A 25,459-nucleotide genomic window follows, 5' to 3' on the forward strand; every position below is an offset into this window, starting at 1 on the left:
TCTAGAAGAGGGATAAGGTAAGGAGTCTCCCTTACAGATTTGAGTGCAAATGGAATAATCAGTCTCAAATTAAAGCAGAGTTTTTTCTTAAAATTCAGTTCTACTAAGAAATAAGAGCAGAAAAAAGTAAAAAGAAACATTCTCTCTCACCCCCTGCAGTTTGGCTCAGCAGTGAATTTTTGCATACAAGAATTTTTGCTAATCAAACAAACTTCAAGTCTGCATCAAAAGACCACGCAGCAGAGCATCTCTCATGCAGACTAACCAGGATCAGATCCTCCATCTCCTAGTCTCTCCATAGACAAGGGTATTTTCAGTGACAGGAACCAGCATGCCAGCCAATGCAGCCAAGCACAGAGCTGAAAGTTTACTCAGACACAGAAAAGAGTCTTGAGCTGAGAGGGGAACTCTCCTGGAGTCTGATGCTGGGACCAGACCACTAAGCTACAGAGCATCATGTGTCCTCTTCTGCATCAAGCAGTTCCTGTCCCCTGGTCCAGCTGCAGTGCAGAAGCAGAGGGAGAAGGGAAATGAAACCATTCTCTCTTCCTGAGAGATCAGAAAGAAAGTCCTGAAGAAAAAGCCCAAGAGCAAAGGATTTTCACAGAGGAGCCCTGGACAGGCAGGGGGGAGTGCAGAGAGAGTCAGTAAAACAAGGTGAGAAGGGGATGGGGAAGAAAGAAAGTAAGGTTATTCTATTTTAGTGTGATTTCCTAAGGAAATGAACCTTAATGCAATCATTTAGCTGGTTTCCCTCCCCCTGCCCCCCAGTGTAATACTTGAACCAATTGGCCAGTTTCATTCGAATGTGAGAGGGAGGCAGATAGGAAATTTCTACATGATTTGTGAAAATGAGGAGCTGCATAGAAGAGAGCCCTGCTGAGGGCAGAGTTGCTAAGGAGAAAGCTACAGGGCCTGAGGTCAGGAGCCAGCAGGAGGAGAATCAGGAGACACAGAAGGCAAATCTGGAACAAATCTTATTTCCCTTGCTAACCTGCTCAGGGACAACTTACTTTATGTTAGCCCTAGAAAGGACCGGGAGAAAATGAAATGGATCCAGAGCTACCAGCTCTTTCTGCAGAGTTCTTGGTCTCTACCACTCCCTTATGGTGGAGAAGGACCCACTGTAGCTTCTGGTTTTGAGTAGTCAGCCCTCACCCAGGAGGGCAATGGCTGACTTGTCAGTTGAGAGGCCCTCACTCTGTTCCTTAGAAAGGCAGCAGGAAGGAAAAACCAGAGCACAGGCAGGTAGGATAGCATTTTTAAGAGCTGCACAGACACCTATGCCCAGCACATCTTCCTAGCAGAAACAAGGGAGGTAAACAGTAAATTATGGCTTATCACTCTGCTAAGAGGGAAAAGCAGAATATAAAACAAACAGCAATGGGAGATGAAGCTGGTCCCAGGCAGAAAATGAGATAAAGTCCAGCTAAGTGAGAAGCTAGCATTAGTTAAGGGACCTTAGTGCACCAGGAACGCCACCATGCCTGGTCCATGCAGTGTCAGGGAGCCAGTTGGTCCACTGACAATTGCCAGCTGTGTTCTCTTTTGCTGCTCACGGGGCACCAAGCTGCCGAAAAGCCCTGCTAAATGGAAAGGATCCTGTCCTGGTCAGGCTTTGAAGAAGAGCATTCAATGCTGAGCCCATTCTTCCCTCTGCAGAGCTCCAGGCTTCCAGGTTTCTTTCCTGAAAATTTTGATCCCAGACATGTTTTCAAAGGGCAAACAGGTAATAAACCAGCCCCCAGGACACTCCCAGCCTTTTTCAGTTCACTGCTGAAACTGGAAATGATCCAAAATAACACAGAACAAAACAGATGGTAAAACATGCATGGTGAGGGAAATCCCCCATCTCCTCAACAATATTCTTGGCCTCTTAAGAGTCCCAAGGTGAGACAAGGGAAGAAGGCAGAGACAGGATCTTGTTCCTCTCTAACCTGGAAGTTCTCTGTCCTTGAACGGATCATCAATCTCTGTGCTCTTCGATCTGGCATCGCTTTCACACACTGGGGTCTCATAGCTGAAAAAGGAGAACAGCAGATACTAAACTATGTGATATAGCTTTAGTGTCATCAGATGGTTGCTAAGGGGTTGTGTCTTATCTGCTTACTGCAGGGGAAACCAATAAACCTGCAGAAGAAATATCATTCTCAAGCATCTGTTTGCTTATGGAAAGCCAGCAACAGCAGAAGTGGAGAGAGAAGGAAGAGCATACTCTGAAGTCCAGCACCAGCTACCAACAACCCAAACCCACAAACAGCACAAGGGCCTCTTCCAACTCTGGTGGGCACAGGCTGAGCTTTTTTCAAAGCTGTCCATGCTCTGCAGAATCATTGTATCTAGCAGAGTTTAGGTCCCAACTCCTACTGGCCTGTTTTTATAACTTGCCAGACCCAGAATTTGTTTCCAAACCCCAAGTGAGAAAAGATTCCCCAGGTAGTTTTAAGATACAGAGTAACTTAAAGAAAAAAATCTATCATGGGCTTAAAATCTATCAACACACAACCAAGCAGTCTTCTAGATCTGTACTGGTCAGGATCCAAGTGGCTGCAGCATGAAGTATAAAGCAGAGGATAATGCAACAAAGCCACTTGTCTTTTCACTGCTCATGCCCCTGATCTGTACTCTTGAGCAAAGCCCTCGTTCCTACTACCACTCAAAAGCTGCAAGTCAGGGAAAACAAGACTGCTTTGCATGAATATGTAACACAGATGAAAGTAAGGGCAGTAGTTACTATGCACCAGCTCCTACAGAGAGGGAGCTGCATCGTAGCATTCAATAGGGAACATCACATACGGCATTGCTAACTCTAAGGAAGGTAGAACAGAGCTGACTGCTCTAGAAGTAGGACCTTATCTGATATAGCAACAGTACTTTTTTATATCTCATCTCACCAGGCCTATAGCTCTTACCGAGTGGAAGTACCAGGCAGGGGGCGTCCCGTGTCCACCAGGACACACCAGCAGTACCCAGTCGACTGGTGGCATTGCACTGGTTTGTAGAGCCCTCCGGGAGCACACTCAGGGATGACGATACCTTCGCGGGGGTTCTGCCTGGCCTCCTCCAGAGCGCTCTGCCTTTCCTGGTCGCAGGAGTGAACTTTCTCTGGAAGATGGGAGGGAGGTTGAAGGGGGTGGAGAAAAAAAAGGTCAAATCAAGATCACCTTCCTCAGCTCAGCAGGATATGCATATCCTTCACACCAGGAGACCTTTGTGTCCATTTTCTTCTCAGCAAACACCAGTACGTCTACATCCCTAGGGACTCAGGGACTTCTGAGTTGAGAGCTTCCTCCTACATTTAGCTGTGACACAAGATTATGGATTATAGACATTGACTGCCAAGTGCCCAGCAGGCCAGGAACAGCAGGAAAAACTGTTCCTGTTCACCTGGGTTTTGGAACAGAGCTATCACATAACAATAATTCACTATTACTGCAGCCATGAGGTAAGCATTTCCCAGATGATGTTTTCGCATACTGAGAGATCCTAAATTGTGACTTGTATTTTCCAGTTAAACGAAGGAGGCCAATACCTTGCCCTGCCCCACCGTCTCTTCAGACTGCAACGCACTCTTCCCTCTCAATAGCACCTCTCCAACACGATCCCAAGAGGAGTCAGAAGGTTATGTTTTAACACCCCCTTATCCAGTGCAGAGAGCACCTGCACACACCTTGGCAGGGAACAGAATGGGATATCCCATTCTACCCACACTGCCATCACCTCTCCAGCACACTCCACCGTTGTCCTCACCTGGAAAACAGAGGGCACCCAACACTGCTTCCTACGGAGGGGTAGGTAGGACCCTGTCCCGCAATAGCTTATTACACAGAAAAGGTTATTTCCAAAGACATCATCAACCAGACAACAGGATTACACAGATGGCACTCACCAAAGGACAGAAAGAAGCCCAGAAGTGGCTTCTGCAGCCAGCCTGGCACCTTTGGCCCTAATGTTGCCTCTTTGACCACCGCCTGCAGAGGAGTGACAGATGCATGGAGAGGTGCCAGGCTGTTGCCCTCTGCCATTAAGGGGGGAAGAGATGCACAGAGTACCCATGGGACGTTAAGACCTATTTGTCTTAACAGCCAGAAGTTCTCAGTTACAAGTCTTCAAACATCCTGGCCCTTTCAGGAGTAGGAAAATTATTTCAACTTTGGAAATCACTGAAGGTATCACAGAGAGCAAAAAGGGTGCATGTAGGACAGAAAGCAGTCAAGGCAGCTGATCACAGGATTTAAAACATGTCTAAGTTTAGGGTAAAAAAAGACAACAATATAAGTCCAAACTTTTATCCTTAGGAGAGTGACAAAAAACAGAAGTAGGAACAGTTGTTCTTTCCTTCCTTAGCTCTCCTCTCCCTTGCAGTTTACTCTGGTTTTTCTTTTCTTTTTATAAATAAGCCACAACATCTGAAATTTGTTGCCACAGCCAAGAATCCCCTCAAGCTTTCAATACATAAAATGCTTCAACAGTGACAGGCAATGACACCACAGGTTTATCCTAAACCTGCAGATGTTTGCACGGTCAGCCAGCAGACATGGCACAACCTCAGCATCCTGCCCCCGGGACAGGCTCAGCACACAACTAACACATGCTCGCTGTTTCCATGTATTTTGCCTGCCTGTCTGTATCCCATCAGTTACATCTTATATTTTGGTGATAAATTCTGGTTGCAGAAAGTAATTTTTGTTCCATATTTGGGGAACAGAAGGGGTGCTGATTCACAACTAGAATTCCTCAGCTTGGTAGCAGCAGGTACAACGCAAAAGACTCCAGCAGGTTTGCACAGTGTCACCTGAGTACAGCATGCTTTCGGTACCAGAAGCACTTGTACTGGTTTCTAATTGAACTGTAGCAGCTAAAGAGTCTCAGAGACCCAGAATGGTCTCCCTCTCTCAGCATTTCAGATCACTGTCAAGGCTGGGAATGTGAAGGGCACCTGAACCTTGCCACTCACAAATCCACACAACTGAAACACAGAATAAAAACTTTTAAGTGTCGGCAAGTCTGACTCAAGCAGAGAGAAACTTGATCGGGAAGGAGCAGGAAGGGATAAAGTCAACAAAAACTGAAAGGGAGCTCAAGACTCAGCTGATATTTAAGCTGACTTCACTTTGCTGACAGATTTCACATCTGAAAAAAAGGCCCCATGACTGTTCCCAAGCTGTACATGGACAGAGAAGTCATTGAGCGAGAGGCCTGCAGGCTCCTTAACAAACCACTTACATCACGAGGGGCCCCCGCTTGCCCGCGGTCTGCTGACAGCAATTCACACCTTGGCCCTCAGGTGAGGAGGATCATTCATGCAGCTTGGGGAAGCAAAAACAGGGGCAGAATTCCCTACCATCATTTTATATAATAAGCAAAAGAAAAAAAAAAAAAAACCTCCTGCTGAAGAGAACTACATTCCAGGAATTTTTCTATCTAAATCCCCAAAGCTTCCTGAGTGCACAAAGTCAAACTAAGATCTCTCAGGTCCTTTGAGTCTTGCAAAACTAGCACTAAAAATGTCTCTGAAAAAAAAATAAAGTGTTTTTTTTGTGTGTGTCAGGACAAAAAAATATGCCACTTTTATTGAAATCAAGAGAGAAAAAAAAGGTCTTTTAATGAGTTAGTATCTTATTTTACATACATTTGCAGTTAGGTATGCAAATTACACAGAATAAATGTACAAACTTACACACACGTTTGTACTATGCCATAAAAAATGGCAAAAAATTCCTTGCACGTATTAACAGAAATTTGTGGGAATTGAATAGTCATGATATTTACTACCAGAATACAGAACTAAGTGGTTCAAACTCCCATTTCAAGGGTGTTTAAAGACTGAGTGCAACTAATCTTACAGATTTTGCTCAGCTGACATCAAACAGATGTAATGATGCAAAAACCCCCATCATCACCAGTATTCAGTGGCCTGTCATTAGTAATGATAGCAGTACAACTGACATAGCAGGGAGGTCAGATTTTTCTCATTTCTAGCATATGTCTAGAAGTAGCCACTATGAAAGTCCCATCTATTCCACTACATCCTGAAGAACATAAACCAGACATAATGGGGCAAACCAAAGGCCCAACTTGTCTCTGTTTCACCTCCAGCCATGGCCAAAAGCAGATGCTTAGAGGAGAACAGAAGAACAGGACAAGTGTATACTTCTTTTTTTCCCCCATGTATTTCATGTCTCAACCAGCTGTGGATCAGAAACTCACGGAGACAGACACAGTTTGTATTTAGTGAGTAGCAATGTTTTTTCTCTTCCACCAGTTTGCCATGTCTCCCCTCATAAACTTTTATTGACTATAACGTCCCGCAACTAGTTCTGTGGCTTGACTACATGTTGTGTGTGGAACGCAGCACATCCTTTGGTTTGATCTAAACCTGGCTCCAACTAGTTTTGTTTGCTGACCTTAGTTCTTCTGAAGGATGAAACAACAAACAGTTTGCAGTCACTCCCTCCCTGCCTCTCACTGCTTTACAGATTCCTACTTCATCTCTTTTACATGAGGAGTCCCAGCTGACCCAGTTGTTCCTTCTCTGAACCCTTTCCAGATCTAACATACCTTCCCTGAGCTAGAGGGGAATCAGAATACCAAACACATTGACACTAAATGGAGGCTCTGACAACAGCCCTGTGGAAAGTTCCTTCAGCGACATCTGTCTACTAAGCAGAAGCAAGTATTAACTAGCACTAGCCCCCGGAGAGGCTCTTTTCTCCAGGCTACCACTCTAACAGCACTTAATTCCCTTAAAAAATAAACATGAATATTAACAGTTGGGGTGTATTTCAACAGCCAGCAAAATCAGCTGGGAAATCCATACCATCAGCTTCCCTAGTATGGGACTTGGCATGAACTGCATATGCTGTCACCCTGAAAGACAGTCTCACAGGTAATGAAAGGACCATCAAATCCTATCCCAGCTCCAGGACACTGAAGTCAGCCTGTTCCAGTCAGACTGCTTACTGGAAACTTTGCTGTTGTTGCCAAGGCCAGGTTTATGGAGGACAGTGAAAGCCTATAGCCAAGCTAGAAGTTTTAATGCCAGCTATGAAATTAAGCTGTCACCTTAGAAAGAAGCATATATTTATTATACATGCAGGGTACTTAAAAGCCTATTCCCTGTTTGAGTTAATGGGGGTTGGAGGCACAGAAAGATTAAGAAAAAAGGTTTTCCTTCTTTCCCTATATTAAACATTTAGAGAGAAAAGAACATTTAAGACTACAAGTCAGTGGGACACAAACAGCCTTCCCAGGACCAACAATAATATTACACCCCTTTTTTTTTTAAAGGGACTGTCACATTCCCCTGTTCTCTGCCATTCTTTGACTTAAGACAACCATCAGCAAAGAAGCTGAGTAACACTTGCCAGCTTGCTGTTGCTGGGGAGCAATACCTTTGGGAGACAGCAAATCTAGATTACAACAAATCCAGTGACAGCAAAAACAAGATAGGGAATGCATGCACACACAAAGAGGAGAATCACTGGCAGAAATATCCATTTTACCTAAACTGCTCAGCTCTAAAATGCTAACTGTTCCTTCTTACTCTTGACTGTTTCTAACACTCCTTAAAACATTTTTAAAAGTCGTGTCTCTGAAGCCATGAGCTATTGCAGGAAAACAGGGCTTGGACATCTGCAGTTGTACATTATTTATGCAACAATTTTCCCCTAGTAATGGCCTTCTGAGAAATACATGGTCAGATTCATAAAAAGGGCTCTCATTCCTGGTCCCTTAAGTACACACATTCAAACATACATCTAGTGCCTGCACAATAAAAATAAAAATGATGGATGAGGTAAGGGACTCATCTGACTGTCTAATAAACTAGATGGTTATTGAAGAGATGGGGTGTTTGTTTACCTTACAAAGCTGAGAAGAGAGTGTGTCTAGCAGCATCTAACCAAAGACTTGTGCTTAACAGTTCTCATGCTCAGCTTGCAGGGCTAGATGCAGCCAACGCGCCGCTCTGGGGATGACGCAGCCTCCCCCAGCTGCTCTCCTGACACATAACAACTCCCATTGCTATCAGAGCCAAAGGACCAAGCATCCACCACTGGGGCTGCAAGGATGCTGTGGATGATTAGGGTGGGACATAAGGAAGATCTGCCATCCAACTACAGCAGATTATTTTTTGAATATTGCTCTTATGCAGCCAATTTTTTTCTTACCAAAAGAAGAGAGACTGTGACACCAAAACCAACCACCTTGGAGAGATCCTTACATCCTTGAGAGACAGGAGTCCTTCTTCCACACCAGGCAAAAGAGAGGGTCTAACCTCCCTCTGTGCTTCTGTTCAGCCCCAATGAACCTGTGTGAATAGCCTAACCCCAGAGCTACAGGCTATGCCAGGCAGGGCAGATTTCCTTCTCTTTCCCTCTCTCATTTCTTTTGACCAGAAATTCTGTCTGGACCAGGGAAACTTTTCCCATGGAGTTCCCACAAAAAGCTTCAGTTTTAATGAACAAGCATTCATCAGAAGGGGAGGAAAAGGTCTTTTACTGAAGGATTCTTGACCAATCCCCAGTGTTAGTGCTGCAACAGGGACCTGACTTCAAAATACCACTTCAAGAAAATCAAACACATGCCTCTCTCAATTTTTTTTTTATTCAACTCCCAGCTTTCTCCTCCATGAGGAACTAGTGCAGCACAGAACAAAAGGCAACAGTATGGATATCTAGTGCCAAGTTCCTAGTGACATCCTGTGCCAACCCAAAAGTGAGGACTAAGTGTCTTTGTGCCTCAGTTTTCCTCTCAGTGAGAGAAAAGTGTTTGCCTGTCTCCCAGGGAAGCTTAATTCTTCTCATTTTTATTTAGCCTGTCTTTACACTGCTCTGGCAGAGAAGAGGAGCCTTGAACTAGCTATTTTATCATAGCGTGTACACCAGCTTAAAGGTGCTTTTACATTGCATAAGAGAGCTCTAATGTGAACAGGATCCAGGTCGGCTCCAGGAGAACAGGTGCCTCATTCCAGTATGGAGCTTACAAAAGCTGTGGGCAGAAAGTGAAGCCTCATTCTGCAGAGAAAGTTTGGCATGGGTTATATCAGCAGCCCAAATCTGCATCCCTTCCACCTTGGAGGGGAAAGAGAATTTGAAAAGCCTTGGGTATGCACATGTGCACGGGCTGGCAGGACTAGCAAAGCAATGCGGTGCGTAGGCATTAGCTGCCTGTCCCCCAAAGGGCTGTGGGTGGAGGGAGAGAAACAACCCCTTCTGTGTCTACCAGGAGCACAATAACAGCTGAACAAATATGGCTCATGGGGATAGCATAAATCTCTCCGCACCTCTGTTAGTCATCAGCACTGCTACCCCCTCCACCCTGTTCTGTCTGGGACCGTGGTCCTTCCAGGGTATCCTGGGTAATGTAAAGGTAAAGAGAAAAACAAACCTTTCAGGTGCTCCCAGACTGTACCAGTTGAGCAGTCCTTGCTTTACCTTGGTACTCATTCAATTTCATTTCTCAAGGCATAGGCTACAGAGGAAGCAGAGGTTACTACATGTTCCAGTGCTGAACAAGTACAATGCAAAGGTTTAACAGGTGGCTTATAATTTAAAAAAAATGCATTGTTCCAAGTGGCTCATTAAACTTCAGCTATCCAGGAACACATCCTTCCCCTGCCATTTTCCTTCTGCTCAAAGTGATAAAGCTGCACTGCACTCCCACCAGTGTTACCTGATGAGAAGCCTATTCAATATCTACCCTCTAGCTTGAAATAAGTAGGAACAGTTGAAGGAAGCACTGTCCCAGGGATTAGAGTGAACTTGCAGAGGGACTTTTTGATGCACAACTTGTGTTCACTTTGCAGAACCTGTGGGCACTGGGTGCTGCCCAGCTAGGAAAGGAGCCTGCTCCACAGGGTTTCCAAACCACACAGGAATAAAGCTCCATGCCTGTGCATCTCGAAACCTGCCAGTTGAAAGCCACCTGTCCCTGCAATTCTAACTCAATTGTCTTTCAGGCGGGGCTTGGACTCTTTCTACCACTCCATCTCTCAAGCAGCCAGTCACACAGTCCTAGCCCTCCTAGAGCTGTAGCCACACTAGCTGAAGGATGGCAGAAAGAGGACAATACTTTTTTATGGCTACAGTACATCATCCAGGCAAAAAAATGCAAATATTTGCATGTTCGTACACAATGCATTAGACAGAGCTCTGATTAAATTCTGATTCATTAGAGTATATTATAAGTTGTGTCATTCTCATAAGCAAATAAGGAAAATATAGACTACATACAATTACTATGAGATAGTTGCCTAACACTGCAGGTTAAGAAAAATGTGCTCCCAGATGAGAAGTCTCAAAAGTTCTCTGTGAACCAGTTCTTCAGTATTGAAAGCAATCATGAGACTTGTCTTGTATCAAATTCAATGACCAATTTGGCTAGTGGAACATAGCATCCCATTTACAGACTGAAATTCAGGAAAGAATTCAAAGTCATCTTGATAAATGGTTTTAAATCAGCGTGATCACAACTTACAAGTACAAACCATAACAACCAGCAAAGAGAAACCCAGTGCACGGAGAGGAAATTACTGGCGAGACAGCAAGACTTGGAAAAAAGAAGTCAGGAACGTAGGTAGACCACAAAAAAGTCTGCAACTTCATGACACTGCAAACAACAACAAAAAAATCAAAACAGGTAAATCTAGCTGTGGGATGTAGTGACAGGGGCCTCACATAAGAAACAAGCACTAAGGACTGGTGAGCCTTTAAATCAGCTCTGTGTCCAGCTCTGGGCACTGCACTTTGAGGGAGAGGTGGACCACTTGGCAAGAGTGCAGGAGAGAGCAAAGGGAACAGGCAGAGGTCTAGGAAACTTGATCTATGAGAAAAGGCTGAAAGAATTCCATTTGTTTAGTCTAGGGATGACATTCAGTCTTCTGAGACATAAAAGCTGTTATATAAAAAAAGATGGTCATAGATCATTTTTTGTCTTCCCCATGGGTAGTTCAAGTAGCAGTCAGCTTACTTGGAGAAAGGCGATTTAGGTTTGATATAAAAAAGCCCTGGTGATTAACTGCTCACTCATTGGATGAGGCAGTGGGATCCCTGTTGCTGCATTAGGAACAGGTTACACACGTCAGAGCTGCTGTTAACTGGATACGAACCTGAGCTAAAACAGGGAAAGGAAAAAAACTATGCGAACTCTTCAGGTCTTTTCCACTCTCTTCACACAGACTGAGAAGCTTCAGCAGATCCTAGATGACTGAGGTAACATCTTTGCAAATACAGCCTAAAATCTTGAAGATACTTGATCTGGTTTAAGTTTCCAGATTTTGGGGTCTGATATTCCTAATGCACCCAGCTTCCATATTCTGTATGACAGTTGTAGTTGCGCAGTACCTTCACAATGACAACAGTTTCTGCAATCTGAACAGAGAAAGTCTGGCACCAAAAAGCAGCCCTCTTCAGTTCTTTACATCAGGACAGTTCCTCAGCAGTAGAAAAGCTTTCAACCTTAAGACACCTTCCTTGTGATTTTGAGAGGAAGCTAACCAGAATCTGCGTTTTTACTTCCCTAACTTCTCTTTTCCATTTCACATAGTTTCTAAGCACTGCTAGCTTGTGGCATACCTAGCTTTGAGATAAGCCACCTTTCTTACTGCACTCTTTCCACACTGAGGAATGGTATTCAATAAAATGGGAAGCCATAGGTGTTTCCGCTGGAGCCTTAACATTATTGGGAAACTATTTGTACTTCCACACCTGTTTTTAATAGTGCTTGGAACAACTAGCCCAGCAATTGTTGGAGAACTTGCCTACCTCTGCTGGCTGGAGTATACAAACACACTATTTTTGCAGTGTTGTAAGTATATAATTATAGGACACCAAATACAAAGCTTTTGAAAACTGTCACAGGCAGGTAAAAAGTATTTTTGACTGGTCTTCCCAACTACAGTAACATTCTTTTTTTATGCTACCTGATGAGCAAAAGGCAGGGAAGAGAGACAGGTTTATAGTGTGATGAGTCTTTTCATTAAATGACAGATCAGCTTTTTCCTGTAGTATTCAGCACTTTACAAGGAGGCAGAGAGAATTGCCTCTGACAGGAGTGCTAGCACTCCCTTGGACATTTAGCTTGAGCCAGCTGTCTCTGGGCAAAATGTTCAGGCTTTGGAAGTTCAATGACATAACATATGGGATTCAGACATCAGCCACAGGACAGAGAAACTGCTCCCACTTCATTGGTGTCATGAGACGGAGGTAGCCCTCTTCCACACTCTGGGTTGAGAGGCAAGGGAAGGACTACAGAGTGATACTGTAGCTGAGGTTAGTGCTCTTCCCAATAGGATTTCTCTGAATTGCAGCCTTACACAGGCAACACTCCCTGTAGCTGTGGGACCCCATGCATTCTGGGGGTCCCAGCTCCAGAGAGAAGCTGCAGCTTTGTGCTGCTGGAGCCTGTTCAATGAGCCTAAGATGAGGTGGGAGACTGATGACACCAGCAGGATCACAGACCTCCCTGCATTATAACTGGTGAAACCAGAGAAAAGCCATTCCATTCACCCAGAGTGAGGGTAGCCAGTTTAACTCATCTTCCTCCCTCAAGTGTTCTAGGAGATTGAATGCTGCCTTGTGTTTTAAATATACTCCCATCTCCTTGCCTGGCTCTGAAGGTGGGTTCTCTGCCCAGCCTGACTCTTCAGAGACAGCCCTTGGGACCTTCTACCAAGAGGTCTTCCCAGCTACTTACACACCATTTCAACAGCCTGAAAAGCATGCAGTTAAGCCACCCCTGAACTGTACCACAAAAGTACTCACTGGTTCCCATTGACCACTTTCTTATTTTGGTGGTCTGGCAAAATGCAAAAATGAGATCACCACAAAGAGAAAGGAAACATGAGGATGGCAGCTTTTACTCATCCCCCACCCACCCACTGAAATATACAGAGGACTCTTACAACACAGCTCACAGATCTGTTGACATCAGTTTGAAAGAGAACACAGCCAACATACAAGGAGGTTGTAGCGAGGCAGGAGCTGGTCTCTTTTCCCAAGTAACAAGTGATAGGATGAGAGGAAACAGCCTCAAGTTGCACCAGGGGAGGTTTAGATTAGATATTAGGAAAAAATTTCTTCACTGAAAGGGTTATCAAGCATTGCAACAGGCTGCCCAGGGAAGTGGTTGAGTCACCGACCCTGGAGGTATTTAAAAGACATGTAGACATGGTGCTTAGGGACATGGTTTAGTGGTGGACTTCGTAATGTTAGGTTAACAGTTGGACTCGATGATCTTAAGGGTCTTTTCCAACCTAAATGATTCTACGATTCTATGACATTGTCCTCAGATGGCCCATGCTGCCACTCCACAAGCCCTACAGATATTCCTGCAGGTCCTCACACATTTCCCTTCTTCTCATCTACTCACCCCATCTCCAAGAACCACCAAAGTGGAGAATCTCATCACCCTAAGCCTGGCACCAGAAGAAGGAAGCCTTCATGGGAGGGGTGGGGTTTTCCAGCAGTTCTGGAATGCAGCTCTGCTCTCTCACAGTCTTGTGCTCTACTCTGTGATATCCATGGCCTCCTTGGACAATGCTGAGGGCAGCAGACACTTAGGGATACGCTGATCTGTGTACCAGTGAACCCTTTTTTTCTTCAGTTGTCTCCTTGCAAATCACTTGCAAGCCCCACCAGGGCTTTTGGTTTCAGGAGAAGCCTAGGTCTAAACCTTTTCCAGAGGGAATGTAGGAGTGCAGGTCAAGCCGTTACTTTGAAACAGCTCCTCCTTATTTGTGGCACCTTAGAAATGTTATAGTCTTTCTTGTGAAGTTGACAGGAACATTTCAAGAGAGGCAGGAAGGCGAGTCAATACGTGTAGTCCATCTGCAGGCATCAACATATGTTCAAATGTATGTCTGAAGTGCAGATCCACATACAAGCCAGTGCTGAATGCTGCTATTACATACAGCAAGGAGCACTTTGCTGCTAAGGAATTACTTCAGCAAATCAATGCAACCCCTCCAATATGAATCAGCTTCTGCTAAAAAGCAAAACAAATTCCATGAAGTTGACCTCTCCACTCCCTGTTTGTCCCTGTATATCCAAGTAATGTGTGGTGCCGGAGCTTATTTCCTTTCCCCTCCAAATCCTCAGTGGTTTTAAATGCAGGGTTGGGGGTTTTTTTCCCTTTTACCCCAGCTTCCTATATCTCTGCCTTCCTCCTACTGCTCCCTGTCCACTTGCCTTAACTGGCAGCTGTAGAATAGCAGTTATGACTCCATGTCTAGAGTAATTTGTTTTCTTTCTTTGGGGGATAAGGAGGGGGGAGTGACTGGATTCTTTGGGAATGATTTATCACACAGCACTCAGGGGGGAGCTTCATTTATTTGCCTAGCTGCATATGGTTTAACACCTATGGTTGCATGCCGATTATTATACAATGTTATTTTTCCCACTTGTATACTTTGCACCTTTTCATAGAGCAGATTAACTGGTCCCCAATGGCACGTTATTTATGACTTTGTTTGCTGGCTGTCTGGGAAGGGTCCTGATCCTAGATTCTTCCATTCTCCTTGCTTCTGCTCTCCCCTACATACTCCCTTCTTCACCACACCTGTCACACTGAGACCGTGGGAGAATAACACTGGGGCATCACATATATCGTACCTTCTCAAAACTTCCAGGAAGGAGGAAGAGACAGAGGCCTCCCAAGCAGCAGTCAAGACAGGAAGGGGTGGTTGAACCCCAGATGGAGCCAGAGGGAAAGGAGGGATAGAAAGTAAGGGCGAAACATCACATTTTGGCTTGCAAGGAAGCAGGAACTCAGCAAAGAAGAGCATAGAGATTTGCTGTGAAAATGTAATGGAATTAGTAAGTTTTCACATCATACTCAACAGGAGCTTCTCCTGAGATTGCTTCATTTGGTATTGAGCCAGAACCTAAATTAAAATTAATTCAAAACCAAACCAAAACAAACCCTCACAAAAACAAGGGGTGGGAGGACTAATACAAAGGTCTGAAGATAAATAGTTCTGACAGGTGGGATAGTAAAGCGAGATTTTAGCCCAATAGTTTTCACAGGTCAGAGGAGCACTGTGTTGGGAGGCATTGACTCAAGATGCAGGACAAGAGCCAAGGAGGACACATTAATAGAGGAGAGTAGAAAAGGCAAAAGCTTTCTCACTCATTATTTCCCTCCCATGAACTCTTGTTCTTGATGTCATCACTGACACTTCTTTTTACCTCTTCAGGTATGGGGAAGTTCAAAAGCCACTACTCCCAGATGTTATGCCCAGAGGAGATGGAAGCACCAAAATGTTCACCAAAGAGGACTGCAGTCAGCATTAGGATGTCATTCCCAGGCACCAAAGTTCTCCAATTCCAATGCCACTGTAACATCTTACTCAGATGTCACTAAAACACAAGTGTGTCTGGCTACCTCCCCTTCTCAACCTGCTTTCCTGCTAAAGTGAGATCAACTTTTGCTTCCACCCATCTCCTCCACTTGGTGACCTGACTAACATTAACCAGCCACAGATTTTGGAGAAGAGCCTACAATCCTGTAATAGACAAATGGACAGTAACATTAACACAACTGGCATGGAGAGACAGCCACTGAGTTTGGAACTAACACAACTAGTTTAGTAGTAGCAGAAGGCAGGAGAAAAGTGGCAGGAGAAGCAAAAGCCCATGATCTCACATGTCTTTAAATAACAAGGTGGGGAGCGCTGTGCACCAAGAGGAAGACATGACAGCTAAGGAATAAGTCTGAGAAGACGGGATAAAGACAGGTTAAGAAACTGCCCCCATTCAAAACAGTGCTTTACTTTTCAAGAGTCTCATCTGAATCTACCTGCGGCTCCCTGGTCTCTGCAGTGTTCCATGTTTCCAAGCCACAAGGAAATTTGCTCCAACTCTAGATAACTATACATTCAACAAATGGGTGCACTGTCTCCCCATTCTGGAAAATAATATAGGCATTCAAGCTCCTTGGGGTTAGTCCTCACTGCTAAAAAGGAAAGTCCTAATAACAAATCAAACTTTTGTCTAACCTTGGCTATTTTTGGTGTATCCCACCTAAACTGCCATACTCCTTTTTAAGAGCAAATCAGGCCCTGCCCTGTTATATGTTGGTTGGTCTCACCTGACAATCTGACTCAGGAGGAACTACACCGATTCTCAATATAGGTGGCTTAAAAGCAGACTCCTTGTCAATGTACGGGATCCTAGAAAGACTCCATATGGCTAAGGCAACATACTGTGAGTACATTCTCCAGTAGGAGCAGTCACTATCCCTGATCCTTAAGAAAGGCATGCAGCAAAATGATATCACTTCCTAGGTGACTACTAAAAAGAGAGAGCTATTTTGGGGTGCCATGTGGGTTTTCTTGCCTTTTTTTTCTGCAAGTGGGAAAAAGCTTAAGGAAGGAACACAGACAAACCAGAGAACCGTCCTGGTAGTAGACTTGATATAATACCATCCCACCTCACTGTGCGGATTTCTGGAGACAAACTGCACCCAAGAGTACGCAAACTGCCTTTGGGGTGGATGGTGGGTGTGTTTCTGCTTCTTGCAAAAGGATATACAGACATGCAGCTTCCAAGCTATTTCTCCCTTTGAGAAGCCATAAAGTCTGGGCTCCAAGTGAATTCAATTAACAAAAAGAAATGTGAATACCATCATTCTTGTTTTCAAAGCTCATTTACAGTTATACCCCACCCACTAAGAGCTCCTGACAGCAGAAAGCTCTATCTCTGGAAAGCTGTCACATGAGATGCCTGCATGATGCTTGGGTGCCAGAGCTGAACAGAATAGGCCACATGGAGCTGGCCCCCATTCAACAAGCAAGATTTTGAAATAAACAGCTATAGGTTTTTTCTTTCTTTTTTTTTTTTTTTAAACTAGGCACGCACAAACCTGTCTTCAGCTGCTAACCTTAATATATTACTCATTCTTCCTTTCAAAAAACGTCATGTTCAAAACCCCAGTGACTGTAGAATATTTACTTCAGGCTGCTACCGCTGGTTTCTCTAGAGCTGTTTATTTTTCCATGCATGAGCTCATTACATCACTCTGTGGTTTTCTTAAAGGTTGTCAGGGTAAGCTGGATACAGGCTGGAATCTCTTGCTAACTAAAACCAAATCACTAAGTAGCACAAATAGATTTGGAGATAACTCAGCTCTGGAAGTGAGGAACAACCATGGATTCCTCAGTGGAGATGGGGTGCTCCCAAACAGGCAGCCATTAGATTTATTTTCTTGGAAGCAAGATACATTATCAAGTGTTTCTCTAGATTAAGAACTGTAAAAAAATAATCATTTGGACTGTTCCAGGCTGGAACAGGTTGGCAGGAGTAGGGAGAAAAGTAGGAGGCTGAAACAGTAAAAGTAGAATGAAAAGACAGTTCCCACCCATGCTGATTAGAGAATGGCCATTGCAAAGGTCCCATCTGTATTGCCTCCTGCTCTGGAGGAGCACATGACATATCACAGAGGGCAGTGCTAAATAACAGGCTTAGTTTGGGGTATGTGCATGCACACGCAGGTGTGCATGTTTGGGGAAGGTGAAAATCAATTCAAAACAAACATCAAAAAATGTTTTTTGTCAGCTTGCCACAGCAAACAAAATACTGTGTTGATCTAGATCTTTCACTTGCCCTGAAAAGAAAAATTGACTTCTGGGCTTTTAGGATTCATAAAGGCAGAAGACTTAGTTTTTAAGTGTAGAAAAACAGTAACTTTCCTGCTACTCAATAGTCCAGATGTTAGAGCATGTTTGTATTTTGGTTCCTGCCTCTGGCCGAGAAGATTTGAACCTGCATCTCACCCTACTGAGAAAGAGATCTAATCGTAATTTCATTCTTTAAGGTGGGCTGGGGTAACAGCGCTGGTGATCACTCCTAGCAATGCTCTTTTACTTAGCATGGAAAAATTCACTGGCAAAACACCTGGAGACATACAGATTCTCAGTCAAGTGCTCTAATCACCAGGCTAGAGTCATTCTGCTTTTCCTGATCCCTAGCTTAATTAGTATTTACACATGCCAAGCAAAATGTAAATGCTCCAAAAGAGAGGACTGTTTCAGGAGAACCTCTTCTGTTTGTCAACACTAAATGGAAGGTGGAACCCTCAGATTTCAAATGCAGGTCTTATGAGGTACAGGCTGCATATGCAACATGGGGTGTTCACTAGCTCTGCAACGCTCAGTCACCTGGTGGTTGGTTCACTCTGAAGCCTAACATTGACCAGAGACAGTGACAGCAAATTACAGAGCCTATTTGTCTCCATTCTTAAATTCTCCTCATGGTTGATATAGTAATGGTGCTAGCTTTTGAAGACGGCCAATGCCAGTGCTGATTAGAGAGCAGCACACGTCCTCTGACAGTAGTATCTACTGGACTTGTCTTCACTGCAAAGGACAGGGCTATAGAACCACTGCAGGGAGGAGAGAGATCAGGGTTAAGTGTTTCATTATACAAACTCCAAGGAATAGGGCAGCCTTTCAAGAACTCAAGACTAATGAAAAAGAACAGAAATAAAAGAAGATTTAGGCTGGATATTGCAAAAAGAAAAATCCTGAGATTGAGTTCAGACAGCAGAGCAGCTTCCTGTGGGAAGAAGTGAAATCCTTATTGCCTAAGGCATTTACGTTACAGTAGAAAATGCTGCTCTTCATACAGTACACACATTCACTAGCCTTAAGGCAGTAGATTAGATGACCTACTAGGTCTTTTCTCACCTCTAATTTCAGTGATCCCATTAAATTGCTGCAAGAGGATACCAGGCTGTATCTGCTTCAAGACAGTAAGTGCAAGCTCAGAGAGACAATATAGCTGAGTGAATACCAAAACCAAAAATACAATCTTGTGCTAGTAAAACTTACCTTAACCCTTTAAAAATAAATGAAAAATCAGGAATGTGCTGAGCATTAATATTTCAAGCTGACAAGGGCCAAAAGCAATTAAAAAAAACCCAAATTTTGCATGCCCATCTCATGACAGCTGTTTCATCATCTTCAGCCAAGACAGACTTGAAGACATTTGAAGAACCTCATTCTAAATGATAATTATCCTCCCCAGCTCTTTGTTGTTTGATCCCTACCCTACATTGCCTTTTAACATATATGACAAGGGATGAAAGGAATGAAAGGTACCAAACAAGGGGACTGGGCTTCACTGGTCAAAAGAAACAGACTGAAGTAGCCCATGCCCAATATCAGCTAAACCATAGCCCTATTTTGATGATGCAGCGTTTCTTGATATCAATAATGCAGTGTAAGAAATGGAGGTGGCTGTGTATTTGTATGGCCTAATGTGGAAATTTGGGGCTAAAAATTGGCAACCCAGTCTCTTAATGAGATCCTACAGCAAACGAGCATCTGTCAGGGCAATCAGTAAAGCTGAGTTAGATGAACCACACATCTCCTTTTAGCTTGCCGTAGAAACCACCTCTTAAGGAACTCTTGAATTTTCCAAAAGATGATTTATTTTCTATTTGTAGCATGCACCCACAATAATCTTGTTTGAATAATAGAAATTACATCAGAACCAATTGAAAAAAAAAAGTTGGCAATAGTAAAGTCACAAAAGGAACTCTTCCATGAATGAAACTCCTGTTTACACCAGGCAGCTTCCTGAGGAAACACTTGAACAAACCAATTGCCCTGACAACGTGAAAGCCAGACTACTTTGCCTCTGTCGGGCCAAGAAACAGTGGGAGACAGGCTCTCAAGTAAAAGACCGTCCCGCTCCCAAGTCCCTTTGTAGCCTTCTAGAACCCAGATCTAGGAACTCTTATTTCCATCACAGCTACCAGGTTTGCTGCATTAGGAGGAAAGTTAGTCTCCAAGATAGGTAGGAGCCACTACATAGGATTTTTAATATTAAACTGTCACCTTCAATTACACTGTGAGCTGCTGGCTCTCCCAGCAGCTCACAAAACACAAGCTGCATTTACTCTCCCGTGAAAGACATCCTTAAAGAAGAATGCTGATCATCATCTGAAGTTTCTGGATGATTTCCACTGGCAGTTCCTCCTACACAGACCACCCTGCTACAAAAACAGTCAGGAGGTGACACACAGGAGACTGTTGCTAAAACTGGGGTCTAGACAATGATGAATGCCCTCCTGCCAAGAGCTCTTCTCCACTCTGCAGCAAGAGAATCTCACCTAACCTAGCACTGATTTCACCCTGCAGCTGGGAAGTGGCACAGGAAGTTTAAAGGAACTGCTGAGTGCCATGAATAGACTAATCCAGAAATACCAGGTGACGAGGTACTTCAAGCTATCACAATTTATCTGTTCTGGAGACTGGAGTTATTCTCAACAGCTGTTTTAGACATATATTGTTTCATAAAATATATGCAATAGTAGCAGCTCCTATTTAAACTTTAAAGTAAACCCATGGCTCCTTAAGGCAATTTTCTTCTTTTGATATTCCCTTTACTTTCTTCCTTTCTCCCACTTCAGTTGAAATATATCAGATAGAAACCATTCTTATGGAGAATCCCTAACTTTCCTTTTCAGATTCTTCCAGTTTCTTGCGATTTCAGTGACTCCACACAGTTTCACCCTCATCTCCAATCTCAAGTTTTACATCCCAACTTTACATCTTCTGGCTCCCCCTTTTCCCACTTATGTTCATGATCTTTTCTTTGCTGTTTTTTATGCTTGGGTCTTCCCTCATCCACTCTATTACCCACAAAAATAATCTCAACATTTATTTAGGCCCAGACATAAGTAACTTACTTTCAGTTGTGAAATAATCCAATCATTTCTCTATCAGACAAATCCCCTGCAGAGAAGAATCTTGAAATTGCTAGAAAAGAAGCCCCTCTCTGTATTTTCTCAACTGCTTAGACCAAAACCACAGCCCAGATTTCAGAGCTAAATGCATCAGTTTGTACATCCTTGAAAGACTGCTGAACAGCAAACAGAATAAAGATGACAGCTGGTTGGGATGAATTAACAGATGAAGAAATTAGAGGTTCCCCAGTTACGGTTTGGGGAAACAGAAACATCCCTCATCACACATCAGCTGTGGCCTTCTGGACACAAAAAAGGATGCTATCTGAAATTATTTTATAGCCTGCACTTCACGTCCTGCAACACTGAAAAGCAGCAGGATAGCTACAATGAAGAAAGAGTGAAATAAGAACAGACACTGAGGGACTGCAGCCTAGTTAAAAGAAACTTTTTTTTTTTTTTTGATGGAACATTACCTGAATTCCTTATACTGGAGCTGTTCAGTTTGGAATCTTTGATGACCAAGTGCTTAATCCAAAGGGTAGGTGCTGTGATTTCTGAAAGAGAAAAAGTAACTGCCTTAAAGAAACTACAGCAACTAGTGAATACACATGGTTGTTACTCATGAGGACAAGATGCTTGCTACAATCATGCCTTAACTGATCCATCACCTTTGTAGAGATCGGCTCATCCCCTAGTGAAGTACTCCACCTCTTATGAACCACTATTTGTAAATCTTCCACAAAGTTATCTCATTATCTTCCCATTCCAGAGAGTACCTCTCTGCTTGAAAAACATTTTTTTTCCTCCCTCTCCACGCCACTTCCCAAATGCTCAAGTCTAAAGCCTTTTTCCTTGAGACTTAGAGATCTCAAAGGTTATGTTGTATACTATAGTATATGTTGGTTTCCATGTACAAAATCCAGATTAAAAAAAAGTCAATCCAGACCTTAAATATTGCTTTAACAGCCCAAGAAGAGCCGACCACAGTCAGTTCCCTAAAACAAGCAATAACAAAATCCGAAATAAATAGGCAGAGAAACAAAGATATTTCTGGAAAGACTTAAAAGGAAGTCTGTTAAAGAAACAAGTTCTGGTTAGAAAAGCACGTCTGATGCACTACACCCAAGACATCCAAACATAAATTTGTGGAGAAAAAAGTGCTTAGAGCACCTCCTCTGAGGTGTTACGATCAACATCAAAACACAGCAGAACCTGCCCTAAGCCACAGAAATGACACAACATCAGCATTTGATTAGAACTGAGAAAAGCAGTACTCAATATGATGTGCTAGAGCTCCTAAAGTGACATTTTCAGAACTGACACTTTTCTGAAAAATTTTCATTTTCCACAAGACCATGCTTTAAATACTAGATCCTGGAGTTTGTCTTAAGTTGCTCTAAGAAGTTTTTACAAGAGTTTTCCTGCTCTATTGTTGACATTTACATGGATCTGCTCAGCAAGGGAGAAGCTGGCTGACTACTCAAGAAACTGATTATACATTATAAGAGCATGAAGGAAAAATGAAAGGGAGTTTTTCCTTTCTAAATGTTTTCAGCTACATTCATTGTAGGCATTATTGTAATCATGTTCAGGGCATTTTTGCATATGGAAATACAAGTTGAACACTGACATTCCAGCAGTAATAAAAGTTTGCTTAACAAAGATTGCCTTATTTGCAGGTTTCACTACACTATCATCACTCAGTCATGATGTGCTCCTACAAATACATATACCTATATACTTCGGGCCTTTTGGGGGGAGAACTACATCATATTAAACACTGGGTGAGAGGTAGGAAGGGGAGAAGCACAAAAGTAGAAAAAGTCCATAAACCAAAGTGCTGGATCCAAACTCCTAAATCTGGGATGAAATTTAGTTCTGCCTCTGCCCTGTATGGACTTGTATGGGTATGTCTACAGCTGAAAAAGGAGGGACAACCAAAGTCAATAGATGCTGAAGAATGGGTCAGCGCCTTTAGAGACACAGTGGTGCATATCTTTAAGTGAGGTTGAAAGGTGCAGAAAAAGGAGTTGTGTGAAAAGAGGAGAAAGGAAAAGAAAAGGAAATTAATCCTTTGGGATCTACCAGAAAAATGTATTTTTCATCCAGTTAACCTGGACATTTTTTGGAATACTGGTAAGCAACATAGACTCCTCTGAACAACAGAACTGTGGAAAGAGTAGATTCCCACTGAATTAAGAGGTGAAGTTTACCAAAAAGAGAACATGTTTAAAGAAGTTATTCTTCAGGACATGAATACAACTGGCACATTGAAACTAACAGAGTGTGGATGCAAAGAAAACAGAGCCTAGAAGTACAGGAGTAAATAAAACTTTTTAAAATTTAAAACTGTAGCAAAGACCATTAATCAAATACTCTTAGGCAGAGGAGAATCTTGTCCTAAGAGGAGATTCACTATAAACATCACTGAGATCTGCATTGTAATGAAGTGAAATAATTTTTAGAGAGATGGCTGCTTTATGATTTAAACCTTGGACAGGAGAGTTTAAGTTATCTGATCTACATTATCTCTGGTACTGCTCTGTTATGCCCTCAGGGAGAATGGTAAGGAGTGGGAGGGGAACTTATTATGCCTGAAATTTGAATTTTCATTATCCTCTAATGTAGGTGAAAACATGAGAAAGAAGTTCACCTTTCATCTTGGAGATGCTGAGGTCCAAGAGGTATCACACATTTCAGGGGCAGCTGAGTGTTTTTAATGCCCTTTGAAAAAAGTCAGCCCTTTGTGGATTGAAGATAGGCACCAAAAAACAAAGCATGAAAAAAATTCAACATTTTTGTTGTCCATTCATGTTGCTATCAGCTCCATCCTGGTTGCCTGACTTCAAATACACATGTTTTCAGGACCCCAGCAGATCTCGAACCCACTGAAATTGAATGGTATTCGGACTTTAACTCCTTTGAACATCTATGAAGAGTCCAGACCTGACAGGTGAATGGATAACTGTTTTGCCCTTTTCTGTCATCTTACATTTGCGTCAGACACCAAGTACAAGCCATTGCTCAGGAAGACCTACCTAAGACACTGGGATAGTATTCTAATGAAGTATCATGACATGTTTGTTCAGACAGAATCAAGAGATTGTTCAGCATGACATCCTGAGGTGTCCAGTCCAACCTTCTGCTCCAGACAGGGTCAGCTATAAGAACAGACCAGGTTGCTCACAGTTTTATCCAGCTGGCTCAGAAAGGAAGGACAGAATATCACCTCTCTGAGCAATCTGTTCCACTGTCTCATTGTCCTCAGGGTGACTAAGCTTTTCCTTATATCCAGTCCAAACATTTTGTTTCAATTTATGACTGTTGTCTCTCATCATGCATTACTGTGAAAAGCCTAGCTTCATCTTCTTGATAAACCTCCCTGTAGGTATTGGGAGGCTACTACTAGGTCACATTTAAGTCTTCTCTAGGCTAAACGCTTCTTACACTCTTCCTGATGTCCCCACTTTAAGCCAGTGCTGGAGACAGTATGCTCAAAGGTAGTGGATATACAAACTTTTGGCCAGATCCAGCTTATCGCTACAACCACCACTGAAATCTAGTTAGTCCTATTTTACTAACAGGGATGACAAAATACAGAGTGACAAACTTAGCAGAGGTTATTCATCGATGCATAGCGTGATTAATCTGCCTGTCATACTCATACTCTCCTCTCCCAAGTCATAAGGGACACTGCTAATACAGCAGGAAGCCATTGTATTAGTCGTTCTCTCTAGAAGTCTAGGAGATAAGGTCTTGTACAATATATTGCAAGATTTGTGAGAAGCAATCTTTCATCATACAGTCCAAGCCCATTTATCAGACTTGATTTTACCTACAAACCAAAGTGAAGGTTTTTGATTGAAAATGTTTTTCATAGAAGACAGGACTAGATTTTTTTTCAGACTCTGCCCATCACCAGATGGACCAGAAAAGGTCTGTTCACTACACTGTTTCTCAAGAACTTTGCCTAGTTCTATTTGAATGACCAAAATACTGAGTCTCTCCTAGAAGGAGCTTCTGAACAGGCTGTATTAACCAGATCAGCTCAGTCCTGCATTTTACTAGTGCATTCTTTCCTTTGAGTATCTATGGGCACCCTCTCAGGGAAAACTTAAAGGCCAGAAGCATGCTGTGATTACAAACAGCAATTTAATACATCAGCTTGCTGCCAGGAGGAACTTTCTTTTGATATAAACAAGAGATAGTCAGCATGGCTTCAGTCTCTTCTGTTTATTTGAGAATGCTAATTTGCTCTGAGGGCTTTAGTTTGCTTCTTAAAGTTCACAAGAGGATTCTTACAAACCTATGATCATTAAATGGAAGTGACAGGACTACAGCATCTTGCCATTAAATGAACTTATTTTAGCAACAAAAACGCCACCCCATCACCTGTTTTTACAAGAAGGCAGAAGGTATCAACAGCACCACCTGCTTTTGCTCAGTAGTCTCCATTTCTGCCTTTGATCCAGTTTAAAAAAAATTGTGTCAAGTACAGCAGTTCAGTATGACAATGAACAGGCTTTCCTTCACTGCCTTAAGGTCCATAGTTGCAGGTGGGTCACAGAGTGGTTCAGACTTCAGCCTATAGCTTCACTATAATGGCTGGGGGTTTAAATCTGTAGAAAACATGCACCACTACTAAGCAATATGCAAGATCTAAGCAGCTGCTAATAGGCCCATTCACTACCCAAGGACCACTACCTCCACTGGTATTTATGTTTATGTGTAAAAGGCTCTAACTCTCTGTGATGACAGCCATTTT

The 25,459-nt window shown here is 43.0% G+C and overlaps 1 protein-coding gene across 1 annotated transcript in view; it reads right to left on the minus strand.

The window, feature by feature from the left end:
• Positions 1–25,459, minus strand: part of SMOC1 (SPARC related modular calcium binding 1) — a 133,016-nt gene that overhangs the window by 19,962 nt on the left and 87,595 nt on the right. The window contains exons 7-9 of the mRNA XM_075712416.1: positions 21,168–21,248; positions 2,913–3,105; positions 1,938–2,020 (exon numbers count right to left, since the gene is read on the minus strand). Coding sequence (XP_075568531.1) covers positions 1,938–2,020; positions 2,913–3,105; positions 21,168–21,248 — 357 coding nt within the window. The remainder of the gene's footprint in view (positions 1–1,937; positions 2,021–2,912; positions 3,106–21,167; positions 21,249–25,459) is intronic.

The sequence above is a fragment of the Pelecanus crispus genome, chromosome 6, assembly GCF_030463565.1.
Source record: "Pelecanus crispus isolate bPelCri1 chromosome 6, bPelCri1.pri, whole genome shotgun sequence".
Lineage (NCBI taxonomy): Eukaryota > Metazoa > Chordata > Aves > Pelecaniformes > Pelecanidae > Pelecanus > Pelecanus crispus.